This window comes from Chrysochloris asiatica, unplaced genomic scaffold, assembly GCF_000296735.1.
Source record: "Chrysochloris asiatica unplaced genomic scaffold, ChrAsi1.0 scaffold00040, whole genome shotgun sequence".
In the NCBI taxonomy this organism is placed as follows: domain Eukaryota; kingdom Metazoa; phylum Chordata; class Mammalia; order Afrosoricida; family Chrysochloridae; genus Chrysochloris; species Chrysochloris asiatica.
In genome coordinates, this window is record NW_006408558.1 from 13,083,798 (window position 1) to 13,096,125 (window position 12,328).

Here is a 12,328-nt window from a genome sequence, read left to right on the forward strand (position 1 = left end):
CATTTCTGGTATTCTCTGCTTTCAGCCAAGATTCACCTAACATCAGCAAAGATATCCCTTGTTCCCTGTTCTCTTCTGAATCCAGCTTGAATTGGGGCAGCTCCCTGTTTATGTACCATTGCAACCATTTTTGAACTATCTTCAGCAAAATTTTACTTACCTGTCATGTTAACATTGTTCAATAATGTTCACAATCTGTTGAGTCATCTTTCTTTGGAATGGGCACAAGTATGGCTCTCTTCCACTCAGTTGGCAACATAACTTCTTCCACATCTCTTGACGTAGATGAGCAAGCGCTTCCAGCATTTCATTTGTTTGCTGAAACACTTCCATTTGGATTCTGTCAAGTCCTAGAGTCTTTTCATTTGGGGAATGTTTTCAGTGCATCCAATGCCATCACTTCTTGAGCTAATGGTGTTTTACAAAATGGTTAGATGTCAGCGGGTTGTTTCCGATGTTGTGACGCTGTGTGTTCCTTCCATCTTCTCTTGATGCTTCCTGCATCATCCAGAATTTTACCCAGGGATTCCTTCAATATTGCAAGTGGGGACTTGAAGTTTTTCTTCAGTTCCTTCAGCTTGAAGAATTCTGAAAACCACATTACAGGGAGTTATTTTCTTTACTTCGATAGGTTGTAAACATTAATCACATCAACAAAACTGCCTTCAAAGTAACATTTAAACTTGCATCAACACCACAGCATAACCATGTTGACACAGTAAGTGTATGTTGAATTTAAGGGGCCCTGGTGGCACAGTGATTAAAAGTGCTCAGCTATCCAGTGGTTCCAGCTGTTCCACAGGATAAAGATGTGGCAGTCTGCGTTCCGAAGCCTTTGAGCTCTTATGAGGCTTTTGTACTCTGTCCTAGGGGTTCACTTGTGGTAGGCATCTAATGTGAAAAAAAAACAGGATTTTTTGTTGTTGTTTTCTTCTTCCTTTTTTTTCCCAATGTTTATCAGAAATTGCCAAACTTTCCCCAAACTGCCCATATCATTTTGTATTCCTTCTCACAACGGGGAGACCAGGATCAGCACTGGACTGCTAACCACAAGTTCAGCAGTTCAAAGCCGGCAGCTGCTCCCTGGAGACCCTTTACAGAGTCAGCACACAACAACCGTAGCTCACTACAGAGGCTAGTTCCCGTTGCTCCATGTCTTTACTACAGTTTATAGTGTTAGGTTTCGAGTTTTTGTTTTGAATTTTAGCCATTCGATAATGTATGCAGTAGAATCACGTAGGTGGTTCTAATTTACACTTCCCCGAGTATGACCCTGTAGGATAAGTTAACTTCAAGGTCAGCAGGTCAAACTCCCTTGGGAACCCTACACAGGGTCACTATGAGTTGGAAAAAGACTTGACGGCACTCAACAATAACCAAACACGTGAGTACAGCAACTCTGTAGGATGAACACTGAACTGTGAATCGCAGAGTCAAAGGTTCCAGCCCACCAGCCACTCCATAGAGAAAGATGAGGCTTTCTGCTCCTGAAAAGAATTGCAGACTTAGGAGCTGAGTAGGAACTGACTCAATGGCACTTAACGATGACGATCAGCCTGGTGGCTCTGTAGGAGAAGCACTGGAGTGCAAACAAGAATGGTGGTTCAAGCCCACCAGCCACTCCATGGGCTAAAGTATGAGGCTTTCTGCCCCTGCAGAGATCTACAGTCTTACAAGCACTATCCAAGGTTGTGATGAGTTAGAACCAACCTGACAGAACAGCAGTACAAATGACAATACACGTCCTTTCACATGTTCAGGTGACATCTTTTTCCTTTTTAAAATTGGGTAACTTGCTTTCTTCTTGTCAAGTCATAAACATTTTCTGTATATTCTGGATACAAGCAAATCCTTTACTAGATACTGAGCTACTAATATTTTCTCAAGCTGCTGGTCTTTTCTTCCTCTTCACAATGTCTTTTATGGAGCAAAACCTTTTAGTTTTGGTAAAGTCCAACTATTTCTTGCCTCCCCTTCCTGAAATTTCTTTCAGTATTTCTATATCACTGTCTTCAGGTATAATTCTCCCTCCTCTTAGAAATCTGGTTTTGCTCGTAGGATCTTCAACTGTTTTTCTCTTCCAAATCGAAGTATTAATAAAAGAAATGACAATGTGGTTATAGAAACATTGGTGTCACTTCCAAAAGTTCAGCATCAAAGCCAAGTTCCTTCAAGTTTTCTTCAAAAAAAGCTCTGGTTGTGTTTACATTGGCGTTTTCACCAACTGTATACAGTGTGTTTTGAAACATTTTAATGATTATTTCTGATCTCAAAGAGTGGACAGCATTAACGCTAAAGTCATAAAAATTTACACACCAAGGCATGCCCCATATAAATATACATACGCACACATTTGTAATTTCATTGGTGGTGGTGTTGTTAAGTGCCATCGAGTTGATTTTGACCCATAGCAACCCTGCATAGGGTTTCCAAGGAGCAGCTGGTGAGCTAGAACCACCGACCTTGCAGTTCAAATGACTTTGCAGTCTGACGCATTAGCCCGCAGCGCCACACCAGGACCCTATGCACAACACAACGAAGCACTGCCTGGTCTTGCACCTTCCTCACAACTGTTATGTTTGAGCCCACGGTTGCTGTCACCGTGCCAACTCATCTCATTGAGGGACTTCCTCTTTTTCAGTGACCCTCTACTTTACCAAACATGATACCCTATGTCAAACACTGGTCCCTCCAAACTATGTAAGATGAAAGTCTCGCTTCTAATGAACCAACACAGATTTGTTTGTCCTTCTGGCAGTCCATGGTAATTTCAATACTCTTCTCCATCACCGTAACGCAAATGCATCGATTCTTCTCTGGTCTTCCTTATACACTGCCCAACTTTCGCATGCGTGAGATAACTGAAAATAACCTGGCTTGAGTCAAATTATTTCAGTTAGTTCCCAAAGTAACCTCTTTGCTTGTTAATACTTTAAAGAGATCTTTTGCAGTAGATTTGCCTAAAACCTTCTATTCCTTGACTGCTGCTTCATGAGCACTGGTTCTAGATCCAAGTAAGGTGTAAGCCTTGGCAACATCAGGCTTTGATCAGCTTTGTCATTATGTTACGATGAACGCAATGACGTTCCTCCTCAATCTGTGGTTCCAGATTCTGAGGATGGTGCAAGACGAGGCAGTGTTTCATTGCATTGTGTTACTTATTGGTCCTCTTCACTTTTTCATACTGAGCTGTAAGCCATACTGAAGGCTGAAGTCTTTGATCTTCATCTGTAAATGTTTCTTCAAGTTCTCTTCTCTTTCAGTAAATAAGGTTATATCATCTGCATATCACAGGGTGTTAATGAGCCTTCCTCCAATCCTGATGCTGCATTCTTCTTCATATAGCCCACCTTCTCAGATGATTGGCTCAGAACACAGAGTGAGCAAGTATGGTGAAAAGATACACCCTGAGCCACACGGTTCCTGGTTTAAAACTACACAGAATCTCCTTGTTCCATTTGAACTACTGCCTCTTGGTCTATGTACACATTTCCCCATAAGTACAACTAAGTGTTCTGGAATTCCCGTTCTTTGCAAAGTTATGATCCACACAGTCAAACGCCCTTGCTTGGTCAATAAAGCACAGGTAAACATCTTTCTGGTAGTCTCTCCTTGCTGCCAAGACTCATCTGATATCAGCAGTAATATATCTCATTCCATATCTTCTGAATCTACCTTGAATTTCTGGTATCTCCCTGTCTATGTACTGTTGAAACTGTTTTAATTATCTTCAGCAAAAATTTACTTGACTGTGATATTTATTCTATTGTTTAATACTTTTCTCATAGTGTTGGTTTACCTTTCTTTTGAATTGGGCATAATTATGGATGTCTTCCAGTTGGTTGGCCAGGTAGCTGCCTCCCAAATTTCTTGCCACCAACTAGTGAGTGCTTCCAGTGTAGCATCAGTTTTGTTGAAACCATTCTATTGTTACTTCGTCGATTCCAGCATTCTCGTTATGTGCCAAAGCCTTCCATGCAGTTTGGACATCCTCCTTCAATACCATCGTCAACTCCTGATCATATGCTTTCTGACCTCCTGCAGTGTTTGAACATTGACCCACTGTCTGGGGTGCAGTGACTGTTCCTTCCATCACATTTGTTTGATACTTCCTGTGTCATTGGTGGCCCGTGTTGTTATTTCTAACTCCTAGTGACTCTGTGCACACCAGAACGAAACAGCGCCATCCTCACAAGTGTCATGTTTGAGCCCATTGTTGCTACCACTGTACCAATCCATCTTATTGGGGTTCTTCTTCTTTGACCCTGACCATCCACTTTTCCAAGCACTATGTCCCCCTCCAGCATGTCCAAAGCATGAGAGACGAAGTCTTGGCATCCTGGCTTCTAAGGAGCACTCTGGCTGTACTTCTGAAAGTACAGATTTGTTTATTGTTTTGATTGTCCATCGTGCTTTCATTATTCTTCACAAACACTGTAATTCAAACACATCCATTCTTCTACGATCTTCCTTATTCACTGTCCAAGTTTCACATGCATATGAGGCTATTGAAAACACCATGACTTGGCTTGGGCATAACTTAGTCCTCAAGCTGACATCTTTGATCTTGGACACTTTAAAGGGGTCTTTTGCAGCAGATATGCCTAGTGCAGGAGTCCTGGTATGGCGCTGTGGGTTAATGTGCTGGACTGAAAAGTTGATCTGACCTGCAAGGTCAGCAGTTCAAGCTCACCAGCCACTACTCGGAAACCACATATAGGGTCGCTAGGGGTTAATAAGTACCAACTCGGCACTTAACAACAACAACATACCTAATGCAATGCATTGTTTGATTTCTTAACTGGTGTTTCCTAAGCATTGAGAGCGGATCCAAGCAATTTGAAGTCTCTGACCACTTCCATCTCTTCCTGTTGACAATGTTATTTATTGGTCCAGTTGTAAGGATTTTCACCTTCCTTTGCACAGAGGTACAATCCATACCTGAAGGCTGCAGTCTTTCATCTTTATCAGTATTTCAACTCCTCTTTGCTTTTAGCAATCGAGGTTGTGTCTTATCTGCATATCATTTGTTAATGGCTTCCTCCGATCTTTTTCACATAGTCCAGCTTCTTGGATTATTGCTCAGCATACCAACTGAATAAGTATGGTGAAAGAATACAACTCTGGTGCATACTGTTGCACTTGCGTCTTTCTTTCCTATTTGTTTAACCACCTTGTGCTTTACTCATATGAAGTTCTTGATGTCTTGTCTTTGGTCATTAATGTACCGTGCATCAAGTCTATTCTTGAGATGGTCTCTAAATTCGGGTAAAATATACTTAGGGTTGTGTAAGTATGGACTTGCTTCAGTTTTCTTCAGCTTCAACCTAACTCGCATGTTCTGTAATCAGTCCCTGGCCTTGTTTTGGCTGATGACATTGAGCGTCTACATCATCTCTTTCCACAGATGTAGTCAGTTTGGTTCCTGCGTATTCCATTTACAGAGGTCCATGCGTATAGTTGCCATTTATGTCATTTGAAAATGGTATTTGCAATGAACAAGTTGTTGGTCATGGGAAATCCTATCATGTCTCGCCAACCTTGTTTCTATCACCAGGGCCCTATTTTTCAAGTAGGTGATGTATTCCTCCTGGTTGTTTCCAGCTTCTGCATTCCAATCACCATTAATTGTCAGCGCACTTTGAGTGCACGTTTAATCAGTTTCAGACTTGAGAAATTGGTAGACTTCTTCAGTTTCTTCATCATCTGACTTTAGTGGTGGGTACATAAATGTCAATAGCTTTATTAACTGGCCTTTCGTGCAGGCGTATAGCTATTATCCTGCTGCAGGCAGTATTATACTTCAAGATAGATGTTGAAATATTCTGACGATGAATACGACACCATTCCTCTTGAATCTGCCATTCCTGGCTTAGTAAACCATATGGTTCAACATGGCCAATACTAGTCCATTTCCGCTCACTAATGCCTAGGATATTGATCTTTGTAGGTTCCATTTCATTTCTGACAACCTCAGATTTTGCTAGATTCATACTTTCCACATACCAATTATGAATGGATGGTCACTGCTGTTTCTACTCACTTTTTTTTGAGTTGTGCCCCATCAGCAAATTAAGGTCCCCAAAACTTAGCTCAGTCCAAGTCATTAAGGTCACCTCTACTTTGAGGAGGCAACTCTTCCCAGGTTGTATTTAGAATGCCTTCCGATCTGAAGGGCTCTCTTCCAGCATTGTATCAGATAGTGTTCCAATGCTATTCTTGACGTTTTCAGTCCCTCTAAGTGGACCCACCTATTCCTTCTACCTAGTTTGCTCTTAGTCTATGAACTCTGCTAAAGCCTATCCACCCTGGGTCACCCTGCTGGTATTTCAGATACCATTAGCATAGATTCTAGCAGCGCACACACAACCACAGTACAACAAACTGCTGGAACAAATGCGCACCGTGTTACTTTGGGTTGGGCTGGCGTAGTGGTTATGAATTGGGCTGCGAACCTCAAGGTCAGCAGTTCAAAACTACCAGCTGTTCCATGGGAGAAAGATGAGGCTTTCTGCTCCCGTAAAGATTTACATCCTCGGAAGCCCTGTACAGGGTCGCTATGAGTTGGAACTGACTCCATGGCACATAACGACAACAAACAACATTTTCATACACAAAAGATTGGCACATCAATTTCCAAAATGTGGTTTGGTATTAAGTGCGGTCTAGTCAGTTCCAACTCAGAGTGCCGCCCCTTTATAGAGTTTCTCAGGAGCAGCTGGTGGGTTGGAACTGCCGATCTTGCAGTCCAGTGCTTATCCTACAGCGCCACAACAGGGAAAGAGAAAACCGTGATTGTACGTTGCTGTGGCGTCAGGTCCGACTCATGGCAACCTTCTACAGAACTGTATGAAACTTTGCCCCCGCGGGTGCTGGGCCATTGTGGCAGATCCTGTCTCTGTGCATCACAGTATCATGTTCCTCATTTCCTGATGACCCTCCACTTGAGCAACTATGACGTCCTCATCTCACGGTATTGGTCTCGTGACCTGTCCAAAGTAAGCAAGCTGAAGTCTTAGCAACTTCACTTCCAAGAAATACTCTGGTTGTATTCCTTGAGTAATTTGCTCAATCTTTAAAATTATCATTAAGTTTTTAAAAGATCAAAAGTAGATTAGGAAAGCTATTTGTGCCTCATATGGTGTTACAGGATCAGTACTGGACTGCGAACCACAAAGGTCGGCAGTTCAAACCCACCAGCTGCTCCTGGGAAACCATGCACAGCGTGGTTATGAGTTGGAACCGATTCGATGGCACTTCACATTAACAAAAGTAACCAAGGGTCAATTAAAAAAAAAAAGCCTAGAAATTGATAAGCAGGAAAGTGCAAATGACCGTGACAGACAACCCCACTGGGGACTTCAGAGCAAGGCCTTCAGTGGAGACCAAAAGGGCAGCAGGTCCTGTCATCGTTGCCCACGATGGTGGACCTGCAAGGATGTCCACAGGCCAACCAGGCCTGGTGTGAGGAAGCCAGCGGTGTCTGCACAGCATTCTGGATTACAGTGGCTGTGGAAATGCTACCTGCCCACACCAGTGTCCGGCTGGGAGAACGTTACTGCACCGAAGCCTACGTGGTTGATGAGGACAGTGGTCTGATTTCTCCACCAACCACACAAAGACGTCGTGCGAACCAAGGACAGAGGACTGTACAACTGCTTCATACCTGGAACGGCCCCTAGCTACGTACTTAGCTGCTACGCAAAGGTTGGCAGTTCAGATCCACGCGGACAAGGCTCTGCATGTGTGTGCCCAGGGGGAACACTGGAGGTGCCAGCTCTGACCTGCTGCTAATCGTGACTTCCTTGAGGAAGGGGGTCTTCTGTGGGTGTCAGTTATTGTGCATCATCTTGCTGTTGTGAGGTGCCATCGGGTCAGTTCCAACTCAGTGACCCCCATGTACAATAGGACAGGACACTGGCCAGACCTGCACCTCCTTAACAGTGGTCATTCATTTGAACTCATTGTTGTAACCTCTGTGTCAGTGACTTTACCAAGCACGGTGTCCTTCTCCAGGGACTGTCACTCTGACATGTTCAAAATAGGTGAGGCAAAGGCTCGTCATCAATGGTTCCGAAGAGCCCTCTGGCTGTAATTCCAGCACAGGTGTGTTTGTTCTTCTGGCAGGCAGTCTGCAACATAAGTCAGTTTTCTTCACCAACACCGTAATTCAGAGGCATCAATTCTCCCGTCTTCTTCATGTGTCTCTTCTTGCTAATACTTCATTGCATGTGAAGAACCAGTCCAGATGGGGAAGTAAGGGGACCAGTTTGTAGTCTAGCTCTGCACCCTAAGCTCCCGTGTTGGCTGTTTAGAGACATTCCTGAGCCTCCCTCTGGGAATGGGCTGGTGGGCGTGGTACTGTGGTCTGCATGAAGATCAGACTTGTAGCTCCTGCCTTCCTGTGCTCTCTGGCATGCGGTAGACGCTTGGTCACCATTAGAGTGAGATTGAATGGTGGACACTGTCCTTGGGCCTACATGAACCCAGTGTCCATCGGTTGGACTGTTTCTTAAGCATCAGGGGATGAGGTTGCAGAGGCTCAGACTGGAGGGCTTAGTGGCAGGCCCCAGAGCAGAGCCTGCAGCCCGGTCATTACCCTAAGGTACTATCTCCGGTCCTCTGGGGGTGGGCCCATGTACACTGTCCATGCCTCACTCCTGGGCTGGCTTTGTGTACAAGAGCGGGTCTGTCTCAGGCTTGGGGGTCAGTGGCAATTTGAGCCAGCTCCAGACCCTCCCAGAGGCCTAACGTGCCATCTCCCCTTCCACAGTGAAGAAGAGCCCCACGCTGCTGGACGTGAGTGTACCCCACTTCATGCGGACTAACAGCTTCGCAGAAGATCTGGACCTAGAGGGGGAGACTCTGCTGACGCCCATCACCCACATCTCTCAGTGAGTGGGCCAGGGGCTACCTGGCTAAATGCTTGCTTACCAATGGGCACCTCATGGGTTGGGAAGGGGCATTGACCCCCAGATCTGGGCACTAGATTCTCGTTTTGATACTCGGAAAATCAGACTTGTTTCCATGCTTGGTGGCTAAGATTGTTTTCCTCTCCTGTCCCCACTCCCCTGGGACACCGTAGGCTTGGTTTCACCTCCTGTTGTGTCCTGGCCAGGCCACGGGCAGATGTAGGTAGGGGAGCTCTCCCTGGAGGAGCCTTCTGGAAGCTTCTGTGGCTCTGTGTGTTGTTCCTGGGTGCAGGTCTCTCTGAAGGGGCCTCTGAGAGTTGAGGACACACTATAAGGTGTGCTTAGAACTTGGCCTACTGGGAGTGTTGCTGGGATATGAGGCTCTGGAAGCTTCCATTCCTCCCAACACCTCAGTGCTAGACAGTCCTGGGGGGACCTGGTGGCTGCCCTGGAGGACAAGTGGGCAGCGGATAGTCAGCAGGGTGGTGTCCAGGACTCAGGAAGACCCCAGAGAAGTACAGCTGGGGCTTGTGGTATGAGGGGGCTCCCACTCGGAGCAGGGAGCAGTGCTAGGTTCTGTGACGGTGTGGGGAAGGATTGGTGGCTATCCAATCTGTCCGCACAGCCTGCGTGGTACCGATAGCTACTGGCCTCATGCTATCTAAGGACCCGTACTCGTCCTGGTGAGAGACCGGGCCAAGCACAGGGGTCTCCCTAGGGGTAGAGTGGGTGGGAGGTGGATACTGAAAAGCAGATCAGTTTTTTCCCTGCGTTTTACTGATGTTAAGCGTATTCCCAAGCTGGGCCGGGTCCAGATCCAAATTAAAAGCATAAATAAAGACACATTTGTTCCGCTCTTGTGCGCTCCCCGCCTGGGCCCCCGGGAGCTGAGCTCACTGCAGCCCTGTGCCAGAGGGTCCCTGAGGTTGGGCCTAGTGGCCAACGGTAGAGTCAGGGTGCCCATGGCCAGCAGGCAGCTGTTCTCCTGTGTCGTGCTGTCTGTCCCCACCCATGTCCTGGACCCCAAAAGCCATGGAAGGGTTTGAGGGGCCACCTGCTCTGAGAGGCAGAGATGAAGGCTGCCATGGGCATCTGGAGTAAGTGGGTCCCTGGAGTCCTGTCTGTCGAGGGTCATACAGTGTCCTGCCATCTGAGTGCCTGTCATTTGGGGGACACCCCCACCCCCAGGATGTTTCCAGGGTCCTTTGGTCCTCCTGCTTTGTGTCACGAGCCTGAAGGGAAAAGGACACAGGCCCGGTACCGGGTCAGGCTGCGGTGGGTTGAGTGGTTCTGTGTAGGCCTGGTGACTTGGGAAACCTGTGGCAATGCATGAAGCTTCCAATACATGACCACCACCACCACCACCTCACTCCAGCCCCAAAACAGCCTCTGCCTGTGGCGGCCCCCCAGGTGCCCAGCCACCCCCACCCCCAGCCCCGGCCTCTGTGACATGACAGCGGGCTGATCCCTGAGGAAAGCCAGCTCTGTACGTTAATTAGAGTTTCCCTGTCTCTAACTTTCTCCCAGACCCTGCAGAATCTCACTCCAAGCGTTCCCCGTCTCTGCTCCTGGGGGCTGCAGAGTCTGGCTTTCGTCCAGATCGAGCCCAGCGTCTCCTGACTCCTGCGTCTGTCAGCGGGCTGGGCCTGCTCTGTGCCCTACGGGACGGGGAGGGGCTGGGACCAGCCGGGGGCTGGGGGTTGGGAAGGCCTAGGCTGCTCGCCTGGGTGGGATGGACTGAGCGAGGGGCCCGGGGGGCCGGCATCCGGGATGGGCCAGGGGCTTGCCAAGAACGGATGAGACCACTCTGTCCTTCCAGGCTGTTGTCCGGCCTTCTCCGGACCCCCTCCCTCTGTGTGAGGGGCGGGGGGTGGGGGGGATTCAATGTTCTTCTAATCAAATGAGGCGTCAGGGGAGTGACGCAGTGGTTGAGAGCTGGGCTGGGAACCAGAGGCCCTGGATCCTGCTCCGGGCCTGCGCGGCCCCCGACCTCTGCAGCCTCACTTCCTTGTCTCAGCATACAACTGGCACGCCCAGCTCCTTCCTGGGGTCACAGTTGGGGTGCTCACTGCAACACAGCATCCCCCAGCTGACCACTGCCCGCTGTCGGGCTCTGCTCTCCCAGCTGGCAGCCTCTCCAAGGCTGGGTGGACACCAGGTACAAGCCTGGCGAGATGGCACTGTTGTTGTCACGGAGACATCGTGGGGTCTCAGCAGTGTCCCATGTCTTTCCTTCTGAAGGTTAATGTACACTGATCCCTCATGGTCCCATGGAGCCCTGTCCCATGAAGCCCCTCATACCCTCTCCCACCAGACACCCCCAAGGGTCCCCGCTGTTGTGCTTCTGAGCAGTGCTGATCCGCTTCAGTGAGTGTGGGCACATCTGAGGGGGCTGCGAGACACAGGGTTGGGAGGAACGCAGCCGAACTCGGTCCTCCTTGGTGGTTGTGATCCGCTGTGTGAACTGCTTAGCCACTTGGCGGCGCTTCGGGCGAATCCGTGTCTGGGTGCGGTGAGTCGGCCAACAGCACCCAAGCACTCCAGTTACTCCACCGTCCTCAGGAACACTGACGCCATCCAGTTCCCTTGTCACCCACCGCGAGGGCAATCTGGTGCTGTTCAGTGGCTCTGGCTTGTCTGCACGATGTTCTTTGGTCTGAGTCAGTCTCACGGAGGGTCCCCCTCTTTTCTGCTGACCCTCCACTTACCGACCACCATGGGTCTTCTTTCCTGATGACTTTGTTTCGCTGTCCTCGCTCCTAAGGGGCATCCTGGTTCTATCTCTTCGTTGTTCTCCTGGAAGCTCAGGTACTCTCCTCCATAGTGTGAATGCATCAATCCTTTGCTCTTCCTGGGTCTGCGGGCAGCTTCTGCATGCATGTGGGACGACTGAAAAGACTGTGGCTTGGGTCAGGTGTGCCTCCGTGTCTAGTGGTATCACCCTCTCCCACATTATCATTCAGTTGGACTTCCTGTCTTTTGTATGCGTCCAAACTTCTTACCCATTTGTATGCAGGGTTGGCTTAACAATCAGAAATGTACTCTCTTGCAGTTTAGGAGGCTCGAAGTCTGAATTCAGAGCACAGGCTCCAAGGGAAGGTTTTCCCTCTCTGTTGGCTGTAAGGGGTGGCCCGCTGTTCCTTGGAGATTTCCACATGACTTGCCATGAATCTTCCCCTGGGTCTAGAAGGTTCTCAGCACAGGGACCCCAGATCAAAAGGATGCATTCTGGTCCTGGCATTCTTGGTGGTGGTTTGGTCCCCTGTGTCTCTTTCCTTATTGTCAGAGTTCTTTATATGTTCTAAATGTGAGCAATTTCTACTGCAAACATCTCGCCACCTTCCTGCCAGCTGCCTTTTCCCTCTTGATGGTGTCTTTTAAAGAACAGAAGGTCTTAGTTATGAAGAGCAGACATC

General features: G+C 48.0%; 1 protein-coding gene across 1 annotated transcript in view; it reads left to right on the forward strand.

Annotated features, from left to right (window-relative positions):
* Nucleotides 1-12,328, forward strand: part of KCNQ1 (potassium voltage-gated channel, KQT-like subfamily, member 1) — a 326,915-nt gene that overhangs the window by 172,021 nt on the left and 142,566 nt on the right. The window contains exon 12 of the mRNA XM_006861032.1: nt 8,774-8,894. Within this exon, the coding sequence (XP_006861094.1) occupies nt 8,774-8,894 (121 nt within the window). The remainder of the gene's footprint in view (nt 1-8,773; nt 8,895-12,328) is intronic.